The sequence below is a fragment of the Myotis nattereri genome (genome assembly GCF_964212035.1).
Source record: "Myotis nattereri genome assembly, chromosome: 4".
Classification (NCBI taxonomy): domain Eukaryota; kingdom Metazoa; phylum Chordata; class Mammalia; order Chiroptera; family Vespertilionidae; genus Myotis; species Myotis nattereri.
In genome coordinates, this window is record NC_138079.1 from 83,641,271 (window position 1) to 83,663,771 (window position 22,501).

A 22,501-nucleotide genomic window follows, 5' to 3' on the forward strand; every position below is an offset into this window, starting at 1 on the left:
ATGCCCCTGACCTTGGTCTGTTGGGATTCACCACAGCATTTCCTGTTTCACATGGTCCCCCGTCACTCAGGGACTGTGGGTACCTTAATGTCAGTTTTCTCTCTTATAAAACGGGTCTTTACCGATTACCCTCAGGCCACCGGAATGATCCCAGGTGGTGACGCATCTCTGCAGCGGGTACAGGGGAGTCTTATTGTGTATACTTGCCCCTGTAGCTCTGCAACAGGAGCATGAGAGATACTTAACTTCTTTAAATGTACATATTTTTTTCTGAGGCAATAACAGCTATCTAAGCAGCCTGCTTTGCTAGCCTAAAAGGGAGACCCTTACCCAGAAGCCACAGAGTACCGAGGCTCCTGGGGTCAGAGATGGTGTCTCTCAATTCCGCCTACATCTCCAGGGCCTACAAGATGCTGGCACACCCCAGGTGCTCAGTAAACACAGCCTCCTGCAACCCTGGAGGCTGCTCAGGTAACCAGCCACTCCTCTGCAGGGCATCTCCCTGGTGAGTGAGAAATCCTGCAGACATGGCCTTCCAGGGCCTGCAGAACCGGCTTGCCAGGTCCACGGCCTCCCTCTCTCATTGCTCATGGTGTCTGCTCATTAGCTGCCTCAAGAGGTAGAGACTTCAGTCTCGTCTGGGGAGGAGGATTAGACAAGAATATCTATTACCAGAGAACAGATACTCCGGAGCGTTCAGATGCCACCCTTCTCAGCAGTTCTGCATGAAAGGCATGATGAGTGCCCGTAAGAAAATGGAAATGTGTTTGGGTTGCCCAAGCACAGTGCCCGCGTATCCGTGGCTCCTGTACTCAGACGGCGTCTGCTGAATAAATGAGTGAGTGGCTACATGGGTGCCTTCGACGACGAGGCAGGGCCTCCTGTGGGGCCTGCCCTCTCCCTGCCCTGGCCACAAGATGCCCCTCTGAGTCAGGAAAAGACATGATGTCCTTGGGCGGGGTGTGTGTGTGTGTGTGTGTGTGTGTGTGTGTGTGTGCGACCATCCCCACACTGGTAGGTGCTCTGGAGCACCTGCGGGTAGGATGACAGAGTCTAGCTGGGAGGTCGCTTCCCCGGGGTGTCAACAGGAGAACCGGAAAACAGCCAACTTCTGACCATATGCCATTTCTCAGACCCCATTTTAGGAATCGACCTGCATAAGGGCAAATGTTACACGTTTAAAGGGTCTATAATGTTATCACTGGAGAAAAATTAAAGTAAGTTTAAACCTAACCTTAGGGGACAGGGAAGGCCGCGCGGCAGCTGTGGGCGGCTGTGATGGCACAGGAAACTTTAAGGTGTAACGTGACGTCAACGTTAAGTGAAAGCACTTCTCCATATGGCATGGTCATAAGGAAAGTAAAAAGAGACAACGAGCCCTAACCGGTTTGGCTCAGTGGATAGAACGTCGGCCTGCGGACTGAAGGGTTCCAGGTTCGATTCTGGTCAAGGCCATGTGCCTCTGTTGCGGGCACATCCCCCGTAAGGAGGTGTGCAGGAGGCAGCTGATCGATGATTCTCTCTCATTGATGTTTCTAACTCTCTATCCCCCTCCCTTCCTCTCTGTTGAAAAATCAATAAAATATATATATTAACAGATAGTCAAACTGCAGCGGGAAGGCCGGGGAGGGTTGGGGGGCAGGAGGTAGGGGGGTAAGAGATCAACTAAAGGACTTGTATGCATGCATATAAGCATAACCAGTGGACATAAGACATTGGGGGATAGGGGAGGCTAGGGGACTGTCTAGGGCGGGGGGATAAAATGGACACATATGTAATACCCTTTGTAATACTTTAAGCAATAAATTAAAAAAATTAAAAAAAAAAAAAAAAAAAGGAACAACGTGCACAGAAAAAAGCTAGACAGGAAGTACCAAAAAGGTACCAGTTGTCTTTGGGGTGGGACTGTTTCTTAAAAATGTCGGACGTGTTGTGTCCTCTGCACGTTTTGATGAAAGTGGTTCAGACACCAGCTTTGGGGGAGCCCAGCTCCGTGCTGTGTGGACGCCTGGGCAGTGACATCCCCTTCCTGTTCCCAGCTCCGCATGCACACACCACCTCCCCGGAAACTGCCGTGCATCGGTCAGCACGAGGACAAACGTAAGAAGGTGTAATAACACAACTGCAAGGATGTGGGGGGAAGGGAGGGTGACTGCTGACAGGTAATGGGGCTTCTTTTGGGGGTGATGAAACTGTTCTGGAGGCGGGGTGGTGATGGCTGCACCACCTGGTGAGCTGCCGAGTTTGACCATGGTGAGTTCTATGGCATGTGCATGGTATCTCAATTTAACGCATGGGAAAAAGGCGAAGGGACATCATGAAGGATGGCACCGGGGCTCGCGCCAATGGGGACAAGGACTGAGGACAATTTAAAGCACCTCACTCACAGCAGATGCTCAATGAAGTGTGTGGCTGCTTTAGTTCTCGGCTGGGGAGGCACGGTGTCGCGGACCGTTAGCTCGGGGCCTTCCTGGGCAGGCTCCCGGGCGGAGAGCGAGGGGCCACAGCCAGGAGACTGGGAGAGGAGAAGGCTCTCCACGGGGTGTGGGCGGGGGGCAGCACTCACCCAGGAAGCCCTCCTCATCGACGATGATGGTGTAATCCTCCGGGGTCTCAGTCAGACTGAAGAACTTGCACCTGTGCGGATGGACAGACAGACACGGATGTCACATTAGTTCCGCATGAGTCCTGGCCGGACACTGTGGTGACCCAGCAGATGAGTCGGTTTACCCAGAGCTCTGAGTGCAGGCTGCTGGTGACCTCCAGGACGCTGTGCCTACCCCCCCCCCCCGCCCCCGACTCAGGAGGTCTCAGAGAGGCCTAGAGATGGTGACCGTCCCCTCTGCACCCCCAGTCGGCAAGCCTCTGGGATCCTGTATAGGCTCAGGTCCCACTTTTTCAGGGAGGAAGTGGCTGAAGGGTAGGTCTGGCAGGGGCCATGCAAATGAGCTGTCTTATGCATGGGTCCCCACACTCCGACCTCTAGGTCTCTGTCCTGGCCCCTCCTCACCAACTGAAGAGCTCCCACTGTCACTTAAGTCCTAATTCACATCACCCAGAGACAGCCCAGCCTTCAGGCTGCTCTTCTTCTCTGCATGGGAGGGGTGGGCGTCTGTGCCGGTTTTGGGACACAGATCCCTGAACGGCCACATGCGGCCCTTGGCAATACTACTTAGCCTGCGGTGTATGATGCTCGTCCCCCGACCCCCCACCCATTTCCCCAGGCCAGGCAGGGACCGGTAATCACTCTGCCCCCTTTATCTCGTCCCTGCTGTCTTGCCCTAAGCATGCTCTTGCTGCCTGGCAGACTAGCTGGGCTCTGTGTCCAGGCTTTCTGTCACGGGGTAACGGGGTCCCCACCCCTCAATGCCTGTCTCTGTCCCCCTCAGCCAGGATGGCCCCCAGAACGGCAGCTGCAGGGAGAGACGGTGTGCACAGGAAACGTGGTCACTTATCTGGCATCGCTGCTCTGGAGCGTGAGGCCCAGCACGGGCTCCATGCCCGGCGCGTAAAACCCATCCATCACGGGAGCCGTGACAGAAAGAGGCCCCACGAGTAGCCCCAGCCATGGCCGGATATCACTCCACAGATTAAATGGGAAAGGAATCTCCAGGGGACCGGGCGGCCGGAGTGCCCACAGCTCGCTCCCCGTGGCCGTCCTCTCCCGCCAGCCGCCCCGACCACAGAACTCGGTGGCACCCTCTTACTTCAGCCTTTACACTTTTCACCAGGAACGAGAGCAGCTGGAACCAGAAGGAACACACAACGATACTGCCGTTTGGAAAACAGTTTGGAAGTTTCTACAAAGTTAAATGTACAGCGACCACATGAACCAGCAATCCCACTCCTGGGTACCGACTCCAGAGAGAGAAAACCTATGCACACACAGACCTGCATCCAAAGGTCTGCAGCCTCTATGTGTGATCGCCAAAGGGGAGACAACCCGACGCCCTCCCTTCAGCTAGAGAGTTGGCCGAGCGGCGGCTCAGCCACACCACAGGGCCCTGGCCGGCAAGGAAGAGGAATGAATTACCGATTCCTGCTGTCACGTGGATGAATCTCAAAGGCACTTTGCTAAGTTCAACCCGGACTCAAAAGGTTGCCATATATATGATTCCATTTACGTGGCATCTGGAAGGGGCAAAACTGTAAGGACTGGGAGCAGATTCGTGGCTGCCAGGGGTTGGGCCGGGGTTGACTTTGGAGGGGAACCCAGGAACCCTTGGGGTGGTGGGGTGTTTGGCATCTTGATTGTGGTGGTGGCTACAGGATTATACGCATTTGTCAAAACTCAAAGAGCTGTACCCTGAGGGTGAATTTTACTGGGTGTAAATTATACCTCCGTGAGCCTGACTTTGAAGGAAATGCCTGTGCCAGCATTGTGAACAGGGTGGCACTTACTCTCCTCCCTCTGACATTCTGCCCAACCGACAGCACACTCTCTTCCACTTCCCCCCAGCGCTTTGGTTTGCAAATGCCATTTCTGTCCCTGCCTGTCCACATCCAATTTGCACCGACTGCCTGGACAAGTGAAATCTGTAATTGCTCGGGACAACGGCAAATTATCACCTTAGTGCGTGGCTATCACTGGTCTGGCCCAGCTCCTTCTTGGGGACTCCTGTGCACCCAGAATGAGCCTTGGAAGCCACCCCCCCACCCCCGTCCTTGGCCTGCCATAGCAGGTACTTGCTGGGTGGGGGAGAGAGCCCTGTGAAGGCTGACAGATGTGGCATTTGCTCCCAATGCCCTCTCGGCTGTGAGGGACATTCCAGAAATAGACCATATAAATCATCCCGGAGGCACAGGCACCAGCAGAAGGCAGCATCGGCCTCTGTGTAAATGGGGTATGAATATGTCGATGTGACCATCTCACCCTTTAAGACCCAGTTTAAGGATTGGCACCAGCCACCTCCTCTCCCTCACCTCCCACCAAACAGGCGGGTCCTCCTTGATAGCCTACAGCCTTACACTGTGCACAAGAGGGTGTTAAGGCCACTGTGGGCTGCTGGTGCCTCACAGCTCCAGGGGAGAGTTCGCTCGCCTCACAGTGTATGTGAAGTTGCCCTCAGACCTGGGCAGTGCTCGATGGGAGCAACTGTGCATGATGAGAACTTGCCACAACCCGTTACGAATACTTGTTTCCCCAGCAGACCATACACTCTCACAGGCAAGGGCCGGAGGCTCTCTGTACACACACCTGGCTGGGCACAGGACCAAAGCTCACTGTCTGATGAGCAATAGAGTGGACTACAGCCACATACCTACCTCCAAGGCCAGAGGAGCCCCAATCGGAACAAGCCCTACGTGCCCTGGCGTGGCACTGCCCTGATGTACCCTCTGCTGAGAGACACTAAAGTCTCTAGTCCCAACTCTGTGCTCTTTAGTGAGTCGTGGCTAAATCCACACCAAAGATGCCAGGCCCCGCTGTTTGAGGCCTCTGCACTTGGTCTACAAGGAGCTGGAAAGAAGACCCAAGCCCAGCAATCAGCCAGCCTACTAGGAAACCTGAGGAGGAGGAGGAGATCTGCTTGCCCTCTAGATGCCCTCGTGGTACTTAGGGACAGGATGAAATGACAGGAGAGAGCAGCCTGGAGAGCGAGAAGATGACCGCAGGCCTGGAGTCAGGGGCCTGGGTTCCAGTCCCAGCCTGGCCCCGGGTGGTGAGCCCTGGGCTGCTTCATTCCTCTGTACAACGAGGGCAGCTTCAGGGTGGGCTAGTTCCCATCCAGTTCCAGCCTGGGCAGTGCCTGGGCCACTGGGAACCCTGCCAGCTCCATAGCAGGGTGGACCAACAAGGCACGTAGACACGATTCCAGAACCGTTGAGTGTCTGGAAAATACCTTTCGAGGTGAAGCAAAAGCCCCAACCAGAACCCAAGACAGATCTATCTGCTGCCCAGGGAGCTGGGCAGGTGGTATCCCAGCTCGGAGGAGGGCTCATCCACCTCAGTCTGTGTGAGGAGTGCTGTAGAATCGAGAGGACACAACCTGTGCAACTGTGTGCCATGGTGACTGGCAGGTCCTGCAGGAGCACTCAGGTAGATGGGATACAAACTCTAGAGCTCTCACCAATGGAGGAGGGAGACTGGGGAACAGCAGCTCTGGGTGAGCCCTGGCTCGGGACACACCCCAAGAATCACACAAGTCCCCTGTCCAGGGGGTGCAATGCATCCCTGGGCTCCGTGAACAGAGCATGGGGACTGGATGAGGGCAGGCCACACCAGGAGCCATGTCTGTTCAGAGCGTCAAGGCCAACACGGAGCCTGCCCACAGGAGCTGAGGGGACCCTGGCCTGCGCCCCTTTGGCCTGGGGAAGATTCCAGCTACGCCTTTAAGTCTCTGTGGTTACTGTGGACCATGGGTTGGAAGCCACGTGGCTGCTTATGGCTGTGTGACCTTAGGCAGGTTACTCCCTGTGCCCCGTTTTCTCATGTGTACAATGGGGATAACAACAGTATCTACCTATGTCACAGGGTTGTTGTTGAAGAATAAACGATGAAAACCCCGTATGACTATGCTGAGCACTCAATAAGTTGGCTATTTCTTCTTGGTGGGCAGACAGAGCTAAAGGGAGGCATCAGGGAGGCCAGCTTGTGTTCCGAGTAAAGAAAAGCTCTACAGCCAGCTGACTACCGAGACCAACGGGCTGGCTTGGGAGGCAGTGCGTTGCCAGTTCTCCAAAGGGTACCACTGCCTCGAGGGGGAGGATGGATGAAGCTGAGTCTCTGATTCTTTGAAACACCTGGTTCCCACACACTGAGCCCAAGTAAAAAGCTTTGCTGAAAAGTCTCCATTCACCTCCCCAATAGCTCAATTCCTACCAGGTAGGCCGGGAAGGAATGATGATGTATGACGGAAGAGACAGACCCAGCTCTACACTGCCAGGGAATCTGCGTTGCAGCCAAACCTGCAGCCCTGGGCCCAACCCTGCTCCCTGACACACCACACAAAGGCCTGGGCAATCTTCAGACATGTGGTGTGTCTGAGGACAGCGGCCATCCAGATCGCGGCACCAGGGGGTGGCCTGACCGATCGCCATTGAGTGGAAGTTCCTATTAGCATCCATCCCGCCTTCTCCACTCACCTGCCGGCTGTGCTCACTTCCTCTCGGCTCCAGACCACAAAGACCCCTAACGTAGTCAGGGCTCCGCAAAGGCTGCCAGTACGTGGACTCTCCTGCAGGACCCAGGGCGCTGGGAAGTGGGAGCTAGCTTTGTGGGGCCGGGGCCTGCTTCCTGCAGGCCAGAATGCCCTGTGCCAGCCAGGCCCTGCCAGCTCCTCAGAGAACAAGCTCAGACCTTTGCCGTCACAGCCTGACCAGCCGAGCCTTGAGATGAACCCAGAGCTTTCACACGCTACCAGCGGGACCGAGAACAGTCTTCCAGCACGTTCCGGGTACCTGTTTACAAACCGTTCTTGTTTTTTTGTTCAAGTAGGGCCTCTGAATGCCCATGAGCCCATTTACAATTTCAGCACCAGCCGGGAAAGCCCCGAGTCTTTCTCGCAAAGTGCAGCCCATTCGGGCTGGAACCAGGGAGGCTTGGCCCGTCCTCTGCAGGACGTCACAGTGGGGACATGGAGGGGCCGGGTCTGACCCACTCCGCGGCCCCTGCCGTGCTGCACAGGGACTCACACATCGTGGCGACGGAGCAGAGTGCGTCGGGCCTCCCCAGGGTGCTGGCCTGGTGTGCGTCAGCCTTTGTTCTCGTAACTAGCAGCAGCGTTTTCATGTTTCTCGTGGGTCCTCCCTCAGTAGTCTCTCGTGTTATTTACATTTCACTTCTACCATCTTTAACAATTACAGGCGACCGTTTCCGACTGTAGTTAGAAAGAAAGCCCGGGTTGGTTCTGTGATTTGAAGGGCAATCCTGAAGAGGAGGTTCTTTTCCATTAAGACCGAAAAGAAATCGGCTTATGTCACGGGCGGCCAGGAGAATCAGACAGTGTGGGCAACATCGCTTGTAAATTCTAGGGGGACTTGCACAGGTAGGAACTGCAGAAAAGGGACAGTCAGTAGGGCAGGAGGAATTCGTAGGGTCTGGATAAAGTCCCTGAGACCCAGGCAATCTTCCAGTCCTTCAACAAACCTGTCAGTCACTGTTTCAGGTGCTAGGGACACGCCTTAAGTAAGGCAATTGGAGTTTATATGTGGTGGTGGTGGTGGTGGGGGGGGATAGTAAAATAGTGGATCAGATGATGGTGTGTACCACAGAGCAAATAAAAAGTGCAGGGAGGCCCTGACTGGTTTGGCTCCGTGGACAGAGCGTCGGCCTGCAGACTGAAGGGTCCCAGGTTCGATTCGGGTCAAGGGCATGTACCTGGGTTGCAGGCACATCCCCAGTGGGGGGTGTGCAGGAGGCAGCTGATCGATGTTTCTCTCCCATCGATGTTTCTAACTCTCTCTCCCTCTCCTCTCCTCTCTGTAAAAAACCAATAAAATATATTAAGAAAAAAAAAGTGCAGAGAGGACAAGGGCTAGCACAACAGGGCTTACCGTTTACAGACGGAGCAGGAAGTGGTTGCTGGGGCAGGAGGGAGGGGGCGATGGGGAGCGACTGTTTACCAGATACAGAGTTTCAGCGCGAGATGATGGAAAAGTTCTGGAGTTGGATGGTGCTGATGGTTACACAAACAACGTGAATGTGCTTAATGCCACCGAGCTGCACACTGAAGATGGTACACCTGTGTCACGTATATCTGGCTACAATAAAAAATAGTCGAGCAGGGAAAGGCAGGTCCCCACAAGACCTGTAAGAGGGGCATTATGCTGCTGTCCCCGGGAGGCCAGAGCGAGGAGACTGTGCAAAGCCCCGAGGCCAGGAGTGACAGAGGCCAGAGTGGCTGAGAGGCCGGGGCAAGGGAATGACAGGCAATGACTTCACAGGCAATGGGGGCAGGATGACGCCTTGTGGTCCCCGTGAGGACGGGGTAAGGACCCCGAGACCAGCTAGGAGACTACTCTTCTTCAAGGAGCTGGCAAGAGCCGACGGTGGTTTGGCCCACGCTGCCGGCGGTAGGCGTGGGTCCGCTTGTGGCCAGGAAATAATATTCAACAAATTGGGGGAGAAACATGAGGCCGAGGCAGGGAAAGACTGTGTCCCACGGCCAGTGTTCTGGTTGGAGGCACCAGGAAGGCCGGCAGGCAGAGGTGGGGCCCTGCATTGGCCAAATCTGCTCATCTTTAAATCTGGTCCCAACTGCTTTAGTCCTTTCCTCTGTGGGAACCTGGGGCAGGTAAGACACCGGGGCTGTGGGGCTGCCCTGAGGCCTGAAGCGCAGGCCTCTGGAGAGGGGCTGGATGGCTGCTGGTCCCAGGGACCTGGCAGGGGGCAGGGTCAGAAGGGTCATCCAGGGTAGGACCAGTCTGGGAAAGGCCTCTGGCTTTGGGAGCACACACACACCCCAGTGCAGGGCATACGTGGGGCAAGGCCTGGTGGTTTACTTCCTTCTTGGGGGGGACTGAGGTGGACAAGGCCCCAGTGGGAATCTCGGCGTTACCGCCTCCCGGAGATGAGGTGGAACTACTTATTGGTCTTCAATTGGCCCCAGGTTCCTGACCTGTGAGAGAGGCTTGGAAATACCTCCCCTGCAGGTTAGGGCTTAAGGAGGGACTGAACATACATGGATGTGCTCGAGGCTGCTTAAGTGCGGTCACTCGATGCAGCCGAGTGGCGCAGCTGGCCTGGGAGTGAGGGAATGGGATGTCCCTGGCGGCGTTCCTGTCTGGAGTGCTCAGGCCTCGCAGACGGGAGCGCACCTTCTGCCTGTGGGCCCTTGGCTTCTCTGTGTTCAGCGATGTCTTTCTGGTTTCAGATCTCCCCATTCCTGTGGCCCCCACCCCAGCCCTCAGCAGAAGTCCAGCCATCTCACGAGGGACCGCGGGGCCTGGCCCAGCTTCCGCCTTGGTGCACCCTTGCACCCACCAGCCCATTCCCAGCGAGGGGAACACCCCGGGTGCTGGTGAGATGATTCAGGCCTGTCTCCGCTGCGCCTGGACCGCGGTGGGGCCGAGTCTTTCTCAGCCAAGTCCCCGTGCCCAGCACAGGACTGGACACTGGGTCTGTGCATAATCAGTACCGAGTGCATGTGCGGTATCATTAATTAGTGTTTTCCAGACAGGAACACGGATGCCCAGGTAGATTAAGGCAGTGACTGCCCCGGGTCCAACAGGCTGGGCAATCTCTAAGGTGAGGGCACCTGGAGGCATGTTCCCCATGACTCAGCTCTTCCCGGCGAGATTCCACCTTCTTACATATGTGTAATGGGAGACACTGACAAGAGAATTTATAATAGCCTGTTCCCAGCAACAAAAACCTGGCCACGCCCCAGATGCCCATCACTGGAAGAGGAGGGGAAGGACGACAGAAGAATATTACCCAACCGTCTAAACAAACAATCTACGGTGACTTGCAAAAATGTGAAAGAATCTTAGCAACGTAATAGGTGGAAAAGTCCCTAAATATGACACATGAAAGGGCGAGGACTATGCCCTCCATCTTACCCTGGGTCCTCCATTTTTGGGCAGAGCCATGTGCTCGGTAAGGCTTCTTCCCGGAAGCCCAAGCCTCTGCTAGCCACACCCAGGACAAGTGTTTGAAAGGGCGAGGACTACGCCCTCCATCTTACCCTGGGTCCTCCATTTTTGGGCAGAGCCATGTGACATCCTGTGTACCGACTTGCGCCTGGCCAATCGGCAGGACCCACAGTCACCTCTCCACCCCTTACTCCACCCCCCTATAAAACTCCTCTTCCCATCGGGCTAGCCCTCTCTCTGCCACTGGGCTTACCGTTGCATCGGTGAGTGTGGTCAGGGAGCCGAACTAGTTCGAAATAAAGGACTCTTTGCTTTTGCATCGGACTCACTGGCTCCCTGGTGGGCTCTTGGGAATCTTGAAATCTGGGCATAACAACATACAGCATGGTCCTCTTTTTAGAGTTAAAAGCAACTTAAAAAAACCCCCAAAATCAAACTACTAGACCACCTTTACAACTCCACGTAGTTGCAACAGAATGACACGAAAAGGAAGCAAAGCAATGAAGAACACAGTTTCCTGGGCATGGGTGGGGGACACGGGAGACCTCTGGTTGAATGTAGGGTACCGAGAGGTCCTATTTCTGCTCTGGCTTAAACACGAGCTGCTTACATCATTAACTCTAATTATCTAGATAAATGGATAAGGAAGGCCATGCAAGGATGCTCGATGGGTCAGGGTCATGAACCTGAGCTGAGGTCCCCTGAGGCAAAGGAGATTGTTCTTGGGAACCTGGGCCAGGTAGAAGTTTAGAGGGAATGGGCCTGGGGTCCGGCAGAAGGGTGTGGAGGACCCAGCCACAGAACCGGAGCTGGCTCAGGCTGCTGGGCGCAAACAGGTGTAGGGCGCTCAGTAAAAGAGCCTCCAGAGGAGGCGGCCTGGCAGGTCCAGGTGCCAGAATCAGGCAAGGGGCCCAGGATGAACGGGTAGGACTGGTCCAAAGACTACAATCTCCGTCATTTGGGTCATTCAATTTGACTCTGGCCAGCTGCACAGACGTATCGTCACCCCTCAACTCAGTTCTCACAGTCCAGCCTCTACCTGACCCTCCAAGGGTTTACTCTCAGTTCTCACGGTCCAGACTGGTCCTACCCTGGATGACCCTGTGGTAGTGGTTAATGCTCGGCAAAAAGCACCGCTTCAGAGCCAGGGGGCCAGGGTTGGAGACTCAGTGATGGTATCAGCTCCATGGTCTGACATTTACACGGCCCTAAGCCTGTCTCCCCACTTGGAAAGAGGGACATAACCCCACTGATTGCTGGACCAGGGGACAGGCTGGCATCTCTTCAGGTACAAGCACCAGGCACACACGCGTGCTCCAACAGCACCAGTCTCTTTCCTTCCTTTTGGATGAGGGCACTGATGTTCCCCTGGTTTTCTCCTTGACATAGTGGAAGCTTATTTCACTCCCCCTGTGCCACACACTACGGTGAGGACACACACACAACCTCCTATCCTTCCAGGGGGCAAGCAGCTCTTTGTCAGCACGCTGAAAACAATAATCTAAACAATCTGTAGTACTGGCCTCCCCCCCCCCCAAGTCCCTGACACTATTAATTGGGAACCGACAGTCCCCAGAGGGCTGCTATTACAGGACTTTGGAGCCAAGCTGGGGTACTGTGTGCAGTTGTTGTCCCGTTGCCTGGTAACCCTGAGTGCCCCTGGCTCCTGGGTCACCTGAGCGCCTCTCTCATCTCCTGCGGCCGCTCCAATTCTGTACTGGCTTTGGAGCAGGGTATCCTGGGTGGCCCCCTTAGCTGACCCCAATCCTTAGATAACCCCTGTCTAGGACTGTCCTCCTCAGCTATGACCTCTAGCTCAGAAATCTCCGCAGGGCCTAGATCTTGCCCCTGTCTGCAACCCGCCCCCCCCCCCCCCCCGCCATCCCCCGATCTGCTCAACCCTGTGTCTTGGCTCTTGATTGGGCATGCATGATCTGAACCCCAACCTGCATCTTCTTCAGTTTCCTAACATTGAGGCCAAGTGGTGAGACCCCCTCCCCGTCTCAAAACATCTGTTTTTCCCATCCATCTTAACCCTTCTCTCTGGTCTCAGAAAAACTACCAAGGCAACCTTCCTTTTCTTTCTCCATTCCCACAGGCGCCTCGCTCATACTTGGCTTCCTTGTCCTAGTGACATGCAGGCTAATGTTTCCTTCATCTCCATCTCCTCCTCAGGCCACTGCCTTCTTCACTCCCCTCTATCACCAAACAGGCCTCCAGTTGGTCACTATCAACCCTCTATTGCCACCGGCTGGCCTCACCTTCCATCTGATCCTGTTCAGCTCACCAATGACGTCCACCAGCCAACCCTGACAGCCTCTTCCCTCATGCCCTCCTGTCCTTGACCTATTGGCTGGACCCCACGAGGCTGGCCAACATCTTCCCCTGGCCGCTACAAGCTACCACATGGCCTCCTCTAACTTCTGACACGGACACTCCTCTTTTGTTTCCTGTAGTGACTCCTCTTCTCCTCCCCATGTAGGTGGCTCTCAAGGGGCCTCACATGACACCCTCCCTCCAATTCTCACTGGGTTCCACCACTGTGACCCAGGCTCTCTCCCAGAGCTTCCGATGGGCACTTCTCTGCCTACGCTGGCTGCAATGGTCTTAGCCTCATTTCTCACATCCACCCTCTGAGCCAGGAATGGCTGATCCCCATTTCGCAAATGAGGAAACTGAGGACAGCAACCTGTTAGATAACCAAGACTGTGGCTTGTGCCCTCATCCTGATGGGATGGACGGTAACTGCACACCACTCACTCTAAAGCTCCACTGCTGCTCCCCTTGGGCTTGGCCTGCAGCCGACCACCAGGGCAGAGCCACGGCCTGGGGCTGCCTCTACCCTGGGGCCGAGAGGCTGAGTCATCTCAGAGAACGTTCTCATTTTCAACTGCTGTGGCCAGCTAACACTGGAAACTTGATCTGTTTACTCTCAGATTCCTAACCCAGCAGAGCTAGGCCCTCACACGGGCCTCTCCTCGGGCATCCTGGGCGACAAGCCCTGCCCGTCAGAGCCCTGTTCCAACAACAGACCTTAACCAGGGGGGGAAGGGCAGATGGGGAGGGCCATTTCCAAGCAAACTCGTGCAGCAAATTCACGGAGATTTATGAACCAGATAAATGAGTTGAGGGGAAAGAACTGCAAGAGTTTGTTTAATTTGTGGAACAGTTTACCACAGGTTCTGCATCAAAACCACAAAGGGAACCTTCCTGGAATCACCCAGCTAGGAGGGCGGGGCACAAGGAGGCCTGGAATCAAGGCCGCGACCACTGTGTGCTGCCTCCTTCAGTAATGCAACCTGGACAGATGGAGACCCAGCCTCTATTTGCATACCCCTCGGGAGGGGGAGCTCACTCCTTTGCAAGGCAATTCATTCCATCATGGGGCAGCTTATTTCTAGAAACTCTATCCATGTAGCCTCTTTTTAACTGACACCTGGCTAGTCTTAATTCTGCGGTCAGGGACCTGTGGATATTTGCTCCAGCTGGAAAAATGACAGGGAAGGAGTCCAGTAGGACCACCACCACTCTTCCTACAATGGGAACAGAGCGTGTGGGCAAAGCCCTGCATAAAACCCAACTTTTTACTGCTTAACGCACTGGCTCTCAACCTTGGTTGCACACTGAACTCACCTGATGAACTCCAGAAAGTACCCAGTGGGCCTGTGGAGGGTGCAAAGCTGAAGCTGGGAAGCCAGAGAGACTGCGGGGCCAGCCTCCCTTGCCGGATGCCTAGGCCGACCTGGCTAGGAGAGGCTTACCCCGGGGCTTTAGCACAGTGAATCCGCCAGCACATGCTGGTGGCTCTCTGGGCGAGTGGCCCATGTAAGGAGCCTCTGCCTCTACGTGCCACTCTGAGGCCCCCAATCAATGTCAGCACCCAGGGTGGCATGTTTAAGCTGGGCACAGCAATGCCTGTTCACCTTAATGCCAGCAGGGAGATGGCTGAGGGACCAGCCTTCTTGGCTTGTCTGGGAACATCCTGGATTTGGCACCAAAAATAGGCAGAATCACATCGAGGCAACAGAAGTTGGGATAGCATGCAGGAGAGGGAGTGGTGGCTGGAAGAGCGTGGTGGGGAGGCTTCTGGAACCCTGGGAACCTTCTCCTCCGGGTCTTGCCTGGGTGCTGGCTCCCCGGGTCTGGTCAGTCTGTGGGACTCAATGGCCGCACGCGTACCGTCTGTGCACGCCCCACGCGGCTGCTGCTTCACTAGCAGAGAAGGAAAGTCCTAGCCTTTCTTCCTGTCCCCCTTGGGTCTTCATGTCAGTTGAGCAGGCATGCTGGGTGGTCTGCCTGGAGGTGGTCACATGGCTCCTGCCCCACGACGGGCCTCCAAGGTCCCCAGAACAAGAGTTTGAGGGGGCAGAGTTGGTGATGTGAAGACGGATGAGGAGAAAGGATACTTGACCATCGCCTTGACGATGCCCTGCTCGCTGGGCCGGGGCCGAGCAGCAGCTCCAGAATGGCACGCCTCGTTTTTGGTGAGAAATGCTTTTCATGAGATCAAGTCTGGGCTTGCATCACTACCTCTTCCAGATAACATTCCCCCCACAAAAACTCTTTATTTGTAACTGGCATAATTTACAGTAATAACGTACAGATTTCAGGTGTGCAGTCTGAGGAGTTTTGACAGATGTATACGGCCATTGAACCGCCACCCCTTCACGCAAGGAGCCCTGGACATTCTCTCTACAGCAGCCTTCTCCGCCCCTTTCCCTCAGTCCTGACACCCACGAGGGCCACCCTGCTCCCGTTTGCTGTCACAGGTTCCGTGTGCCTGCTGTAGCTCTCAGAACCACGGAGTGGGCACTAATTTGTGCCTCGCTTCCTTGGTTCCATGTACTGATTTTGAGATTAATCCGTTTTATTATATGGGTTGTAGTTGTCTTTATTGGTGAATATACATGTATGTTTATATATATTAATAATGTATTATAACATATTCTTATTTTTCTTCTCTCTTGATAACATTTGGTTGCTTTTAGTGCTTGGCTATTATGAATAAAGCTGTTATGAACATCTTTCTTAAAAATATCTCCTGGCTGATTTCCTCTGCCCTTAATTCCTTAATTCCAGCTCAAGCTCGCCCTACAGAACTGCTCTGCACACCTCAGCCCATCCAAGCCGGCCTGAGCCCCACCCTCTCCCTTGGGTGGGTCCCTATGCTGAGGCCGAGCCCCTCGAGATGGGAGGGGTACCTGCTGGGATGGGGCGCTGGCAAAACCCAGCACACAAAGCATAGTGCAGTCTGTTGTGGTCAGGCTGTGCCACAAGGAAAGTTTGGATAGGAAGCAGCGCAGGCCTCCCTCGGTGCAGGTGTCTGGGCAGGGCTCAGGGAGGGATGTGTAAGCGGAGGCCTGGAGGACGAGACGCAGGCAGGGGAGACCCAGACCTCGAGGAAGAGCAAGGATCCCCGGCAGTGCGGTTGGATCACTACAGCCATGGGCAGGTTGAACATCTTCTACACATTGTCACGCGCCGTTGAGTGGAGAAAAGCAGGCCCAGAAGACGACCCACAGCCAGATGCCCTTCTCAGGTACACACAGGGCAAAGCCACAGCGCCAAGGGAAAGAGAAGTGTGGGTGGACCGCAGTGGGGGTAATACTATTCAAAGAATAAACCAAAGGAAAGAAAGAGCAGGATCAACACGTTATGTCACAAACCAAGGATGACGAGGAATCAAGTTCGGTGCACCTGAGATCCATGAAAAATAAGGCTCTGAAACGTTTGAGCGACGGGTGGGGTCTATGTTTTGAGCAGCTCACGTTGGCTGTGGAGGGGAGAACTGGTCCTGCGTCTCACAAAGATCCTGCTGTTTGAGCTCTGCTCCTGCTTGGGCCCCATCTTCTCTCGGGTGGTGGAAGCTGGGCTCAGGCTCCATCCACTGTGGTCCACCGCGGGAGCCAGGGGAAGCTGAGATGCAGGACCCAGGAACAGAAGCCTGTGTCTGTGGCCATGTCAGCACCGAGGAAGCCTCTAGCCGCTGAGCCCCTCCAGCCGGGAGCCTGGGAGGATGGTGAGGAGTACCAAGAACAGGGAGTACAGCTCAAAGGCCTGCAAAAGACTCGGGCGAAAGAACCAGGAGCGAGACGCGCTTTCCATATTCAAGACCCAGGAACATTCTTCATTAGAACTGAGACACGTGTGGCCCCTCAGCCCATCTTTCTCCCTTGTACTTCTGGGAAAGAATATAGGGAGAAGCAGTCTGGTAAAAGCATGGCGACGCATGGGCCTGGTCCCGGGTCTCGGTGTGTGGGGACACAGAGTGGAAGGGACTGAGGGTGCTAGGGGCCGGGGGTCCCCTCCCTACTGGAAGTGGGCAGCTGCCACTCAGCTCGGATCAGCTGCTACCATGTGGGTCCTGGAATGCAAGAGCTTCCAATTTTTCAAGGAAAAACGGAAATCCAGATTTTTGTGATCTATCTCAATGTTGAAATGTTGGTATAATTTTGAAAAAACACACTGGAGGGCCAAAGAAAACACTTCTGGCCTACAAATGCCCTGTTTTCCTTTCCCAGACCCCCAAAGTTCTCAAGTGTCTTGGGTTTTGGGGGCAGTCAATTTCCTGAATGGCGAGAGGTATGTGTGTGTGTGACCACTCCTGAGGTCAGCCTGGAACACCACGGCGGGGGGTATGTGTGGGCTGAGGGCCTGCGGGACTCCTCAGACTTCCCTGGGCTGCCTCGGAGGTCAGAAGCAGGTTAAGCAAATGGAAACCAGATAAAACAGAAGTGACCTGCGATTCCCGCCAGCTCTGGACACTAACCTGGGAGACCTAGCAGCTCGCTGCTCCAACTGGTCTGCGGCCTGGCTCCTGGAATTCCCGGTGCCCGGCCCAGGGCCCGGGCAGCCGCCTGTCCAGCCCTGCCCAGCGTGTCAGGCCTCCCTGCCACTCTCCTGGAAGAGCCTTGGCTGTGAGTTGGGAAGGAGGGTGAGCCTCGACTCCCAGCAAGCCGGGCGACCCTGGGCATGTCTTGAACCTCCCTGAGCCTTGGGCTGGCACCCTGTCACTCCCATGTCAGAACACGTGGCTGTGATGGTAGAATTGTGGCTCCAGCTCCTCAAGCCAGTGCCCTGTCCACCACGGTTCCACGGCCAGCACTGTGCCTGCTGAGGAGGCAGATCTGCTGGGGTCTGGGGTTCAGGGAAGGCATCCGGAGGCGGTAGTGCCTGAGTAGAAAGTGGAAGGAAGAGCTCATCTGCGAGTGCTGGGACTTCAGAATGCAGCCAAATCCTGCCAGCCTGCCCGCCCGCCCAGGCCCAGCCTCATCCCACGACACCACACACGACTGCTTGGTCCAGAGGCCCACGGCACGCACCCCCAGCACCTGTCTTCCAACGGCAAACACGGCCAGGTGTGACCCCGCTCTGCCCGACTCTACGTCAGGACAGTCACTGCCAAAATGAGCCTGGCATTCTCTCTCACTGAGTCCCAACACCCTTCTACAACAGCGCTGCTCAGCCTGGCCGCGGTGGCTCAGTGGTTGAGCTTCAACCTATGAACCAGGAGGTCACGATTTGATTCCTGGTTAGGACACATGCCCAGATTGCAGGCTCAATCCCCAGTGGAGGGGCATACTGGAGGTGGCCAATCAATGATTCTCTGTTATCAATGTTTCTATCTCCCTCTCCCGTCCTCTCTGAAATCAATTAAAAAAACACACACACACATTTTCCTATCCTATATAATAAAACCCTAATATGCAAATCGACCGAACAGCAGAATGATTGGTCACTGACATGCACTGACCACGGAGCTGCCCCGTGGTGGTCAATGCGCTCCCACACGGGGAGCACCGCTCAGCCAGAAGCAGGTGAGCACAGCAGCTGTGGCGGGAGCCTCTCCTGCCTCTGTGGCAATGCTAAGGACCCCTCAGAGGATGTCTGACTGCCAGCTTCGGCCTGCTCCCCGTGGACATTCTCTGAGGGGTCCCGGACTGCGAGAGGGCACAGGCCGGCTGAGGGACCCCCCCCCCCCCCCCAGTGCATGAATATCATGCACCGGGCCTCTAGCTAAAAAGTAAAAACAAAACAGCACTGTTCAGTAGAGCTTCCTGGAATGACGGAAGTGGTCTACAGCCACTGTCCAGCTAACAGCCACTAGCCACAGGTAGCTACTGAGAGCTTTAAATGTGGCTTGCAAGGCCAAAAAACTGAATTTATTTCTGTTACATTTATTTTTTTAAAAAAATGTATTTTACTGATTTTTTTACAGAGAGGAAGGGAGAGGGATAGAGAGTTAGAAACATGGACGAGAGAGAAACATTGATCAGCTGCCTCCTGTACACTCCTCACTGGGGATGTGCCCACAACCAAGGTACATGCCCTTGACCGGAATCGAACCTGGGACCATTGAGTCCGCAGGCCAATGCTCTATCCACTGAGCCAAACTGGTTAGGGTAATTTCTGTTACATTTATATAACCACATGTGGCAAGAGGCTACCAATTTGGACAGCAAAGTTCTAGAACTTTGCAACCCATCACTCACTCGAATGCAGGTAATCCCCACATTAAACAGAGCCCATGTACCATCCCTGGCCTGCAGCTCTGGGATCCACTCCGCCTGGCCATTTGGCTGTGGTTCACCTCCAACCCATGGACACTGGGACTGTTTCAGGCTTGAATTCCACCTCCGGCTCCGGGATCTTGGAAATTTCAATGAGGCCCTCAAGAGTGAATGAATAGCTACTGGCATGAGGCAGGGTCTCGAGTGTGATGTTCATATTATCTCACTTTCCCAGGAAAGTTCCCTTGTTGTTTGCTCATCTCATGGGAGGAAATATTAGCATCGACACTGAGCTCAACCCTGAGGCAGAAAGAAAGGGCCTACAAGTCGCTGACTTACTTGCCCCTTTCTTCACCCTCCCATTTCCAAGATGGCACCAACGAGGCTTGGGACCTGCCCTCATCAGGGGGAGGAAGAGATCTGAACAAGCCCAGTCCCTGAGCTCTTTCCACTGGTCCCACTGCACGGCTAGGGGTCCAGGAGGGCTGGGGTGGCGGGGAGACAGAGGGCAGCAACAGCCAGAGCTGCCAGAACCGAGTAGCAGACACTGGGCAGCTTACAGAACAGAAATGGATTTTCTCACAGTTCTGGAGGCTGGAAGCAGATCCAGGTGCCTACTCACCACCCGGAGGTGGGAAGGTGTTTTTATGGGGTCCGGTACACTAACTCTGGGACATCTGTCAGCTCCACGCTCCAGCGGCCTGCAGGCCCTGGGGAGGACAAAGCTCAGGCCCAGCTGACTCCAAACCCCGGAGCCTCCCAATCAGCTAAGGGCAGCAAGAGGGCGGGAAGGCTGAAGTCGGGACCTGGGACAGTTCCCAACATTTGCGGAGGAGAGAGGTCTGGACCTGGGAGGGGACAGCCCCTGGGTCAAGGGGAACCAGCTTCAAGGGCTGGGCACCTAGGAGATGGCTGAGTGTAGGTCTGGCTAGCTGGGCCCAGGGCCTGGCAGACAGCTGCCTACACCTGCTGTCTATGAATCGATTATCTATCCAAAAATTTAAAATGAGAAAACAAAAACAAAACAGAGAGGGAGGGTGGCCTTCCTATAGGAGGCAGCGGACTATGGTGGATTGCAGAGGCAGGGGAGCAGGGTCAGAGCGGGGTGGGATGAGAAGGTGCAGGAAGGAGGGCTGTAGTGGTTACGGGCATAGTGTGGGGAGGTAGAAGCCCTGGAGTCAAAACCCAGCCCTGCTGTGTACCTGCGCCTGGCCCTGGCAGTCCCAACCTTCTCCTCCTTCCTGCCCAGGGCCTTGGGGACCTCCCAGCCACAGCCTGATGCCAGCAGAATGAAGAAGCCTCACAGGATGATGGGGTTCCCTGTCTCTCCCATCCATCTGCAACCCTCTATTTGGTGGGTGGAGTGGGGGCGGGGGCTCTGATCCTGACCCACCTAACAGGCCAGGTGAACTAACAACCTAAAGCTGACCCTAGCCCCTGCCTTCTCTCTACGCAGGGCTCCCAGGAGAAGCTGCTGGAAGCCCCCTGGTAAGCCTGGGCCCTGCAAGATGGGTAAACAATGGATGGGGGAGGTCTCCCAGATCTCCAGATTCAACATGAGGACAAACAGCTGGCTCAGGCCTTCCTGAGGCCTGACCCATGCCCAGCCTCTGCTTAAAGACCAGAGGACTAGGCCCCGCTGGAGAGGCCCCAAATCACAGCCTGCGGTGGGTGGTGTGGGGTGAGGAGTGGACATCTCCCAGAGCCCCAGACCTCCCAGGGCACTTGAGGGTGTGGAGTCTGGAAGGTGCTCAGGGAAGCTGGGTTGGTGACGGCTGATGCCTGAGTACCGCCCAGATGCGGGGCCCTGGACACACACAAGCACATGAGATTCCCACAATAACCCGGGGCCAGCAGCACCACCCCATTTTCCAGATGAGAAAATTGAGACACTGAAGTGCAGTAAATCTCCAAAGTTGGTATTAAGGACTGAATATCTGTACCCCCCCACCCCCCCAATCATATATTGAAATCCTAACCTCCAATGTGATGTTATTTGGAGGTGGGACCCTGGGGGAGTTATTAGGTTTAGATGAGATCATGAAGGTGGGATCCTCATTACGGGATCAGTGCCCTTACAAGAGGAACAAGAGATCTCGCTGGCTTTCCCTCTCCATTTGCGTGCTCCGACGGGAATCCATCTGAGGGCACACAGAGAGGGGGGCCATCTGCAAGCCAGGAAGAGAATGTCAGCACCTTGAATTTGGACTTCCAGCCTCCAGAACTTCCAGCAATAAGTTTCTGTTGTTAAACCACCCGACCTATGGTATTTGTTACTGCATCCGGAGCAGACTAACACAGGTGGCACAGTGAGAATTCCAACTCCAATCTGTGAGGACTCCAGGATTCATACTCTTTCTCACTGACAGTGTTTGTGCAACTATCACTACTACCCATCTCTATAGCTCTAATCCCCTCACACCCCCAACCCTCAACTTTCTCCTCCTTCTCGTTAGCCTAGATTTTTTTTTTTGGTTGCTGTTCACTATGCATTTCATTGTATTGAAATACATGTAATATACAATTTAGAATTTAACCATTTTTAAGTTTACACTTCAGCAGTATCCAATACATTCACACCTTTGTGTAGCCATCACCACCATCCCCGTAACTCTTTTCATCTTGTAAAACTGAAACTTTCTACCCATTCAGCAGTAACTCCCATTCCCCCCACCTCTCCAGCCTCTGGCATCCATCATTCTACTGTCTCTATGAATTTGACCACTCTAGCTTTCTCATGTGAATGGAATCATATGTAGTATTTATTCTTTCATGACTGTCTTATTTCACTTAAGCACGTGCCAGCATTTCCTTCCTTTTTTAAAACTGAATAATATCCCACTGTATGCATACACCACATTTTGTTTATCCATTTATGGGTCAACGGACACTGAGGCTGCTTCCACGTTTTAGCTACGATGAATAATGCTGCTGTGAATATGGCTGCACAAACATCTAGCTGCGACCCTCCTTCCACTCCTTTCGGGAAGAATTTCACTAGCCTAGATCTGCCACCCCATGTTCTCGTTCACTCCCTTCGCATGGGCCACTTCTCTGGGCCCTCCCCGATCTGTCCTCTCCTCCCCCATGAGCCTTCAGTCCTGGGATTAGACCAGCCATGTGATCCCGCCCAGGAGCCTGGACAGAGCTCTTCAGCTCCCATGGCCAGCCCCACCCTCCCCTTAAAAGGGCTCCTCTCTCCAGCCCCAACGCTGCTTCTGCACACCACGGGCCATAGGGGCCAGGCCTCAGTGCTTCTGCACATGCTGTTCCTCCTTCTTGGAAGTCTCTTCCCTACCCTCATGCTTCAAGCCTGGCTCAGTGCCACCTGCCACCTCTCCTGGAAGCCCTCTCTGACCCATCCCTGTACCTCAAGCTCCCCCATGCCATGAGGACTTTCCTCTTCATCAAACTAGAGCAGCGGTTCTCAACCTGTGGGTCGCGACTCTTTTGTGGGG

At 54.7% G+C, this 22,501-nt stretch overlaps 1 protein-coding gene across 1 annotated transcript in view; it reads right to left on the reverse strand.

The window, feature by feature from the left end:
* CASTOR2 (cytosolic arginine sensor for mTORC1 subunit 2) overlaps positions 1-22,501 on the reverse strand; it is a gene marked incomplete at its 5' end in the record, with an annotated part of 50,849 nt that overhangs the window by 14,908 nt on the left and 13,440 nt on the right. The window contains one exon of the mRNA XM_081089502.1: positions 2,567-2,637. Coding sequence (XP_080945628.1) covers positions 2,567-2,637 — 71 coding nt within the window. The remainder of the gene's footprint in view (positions 1-2,566; positions 2,638-22,501) is intronic.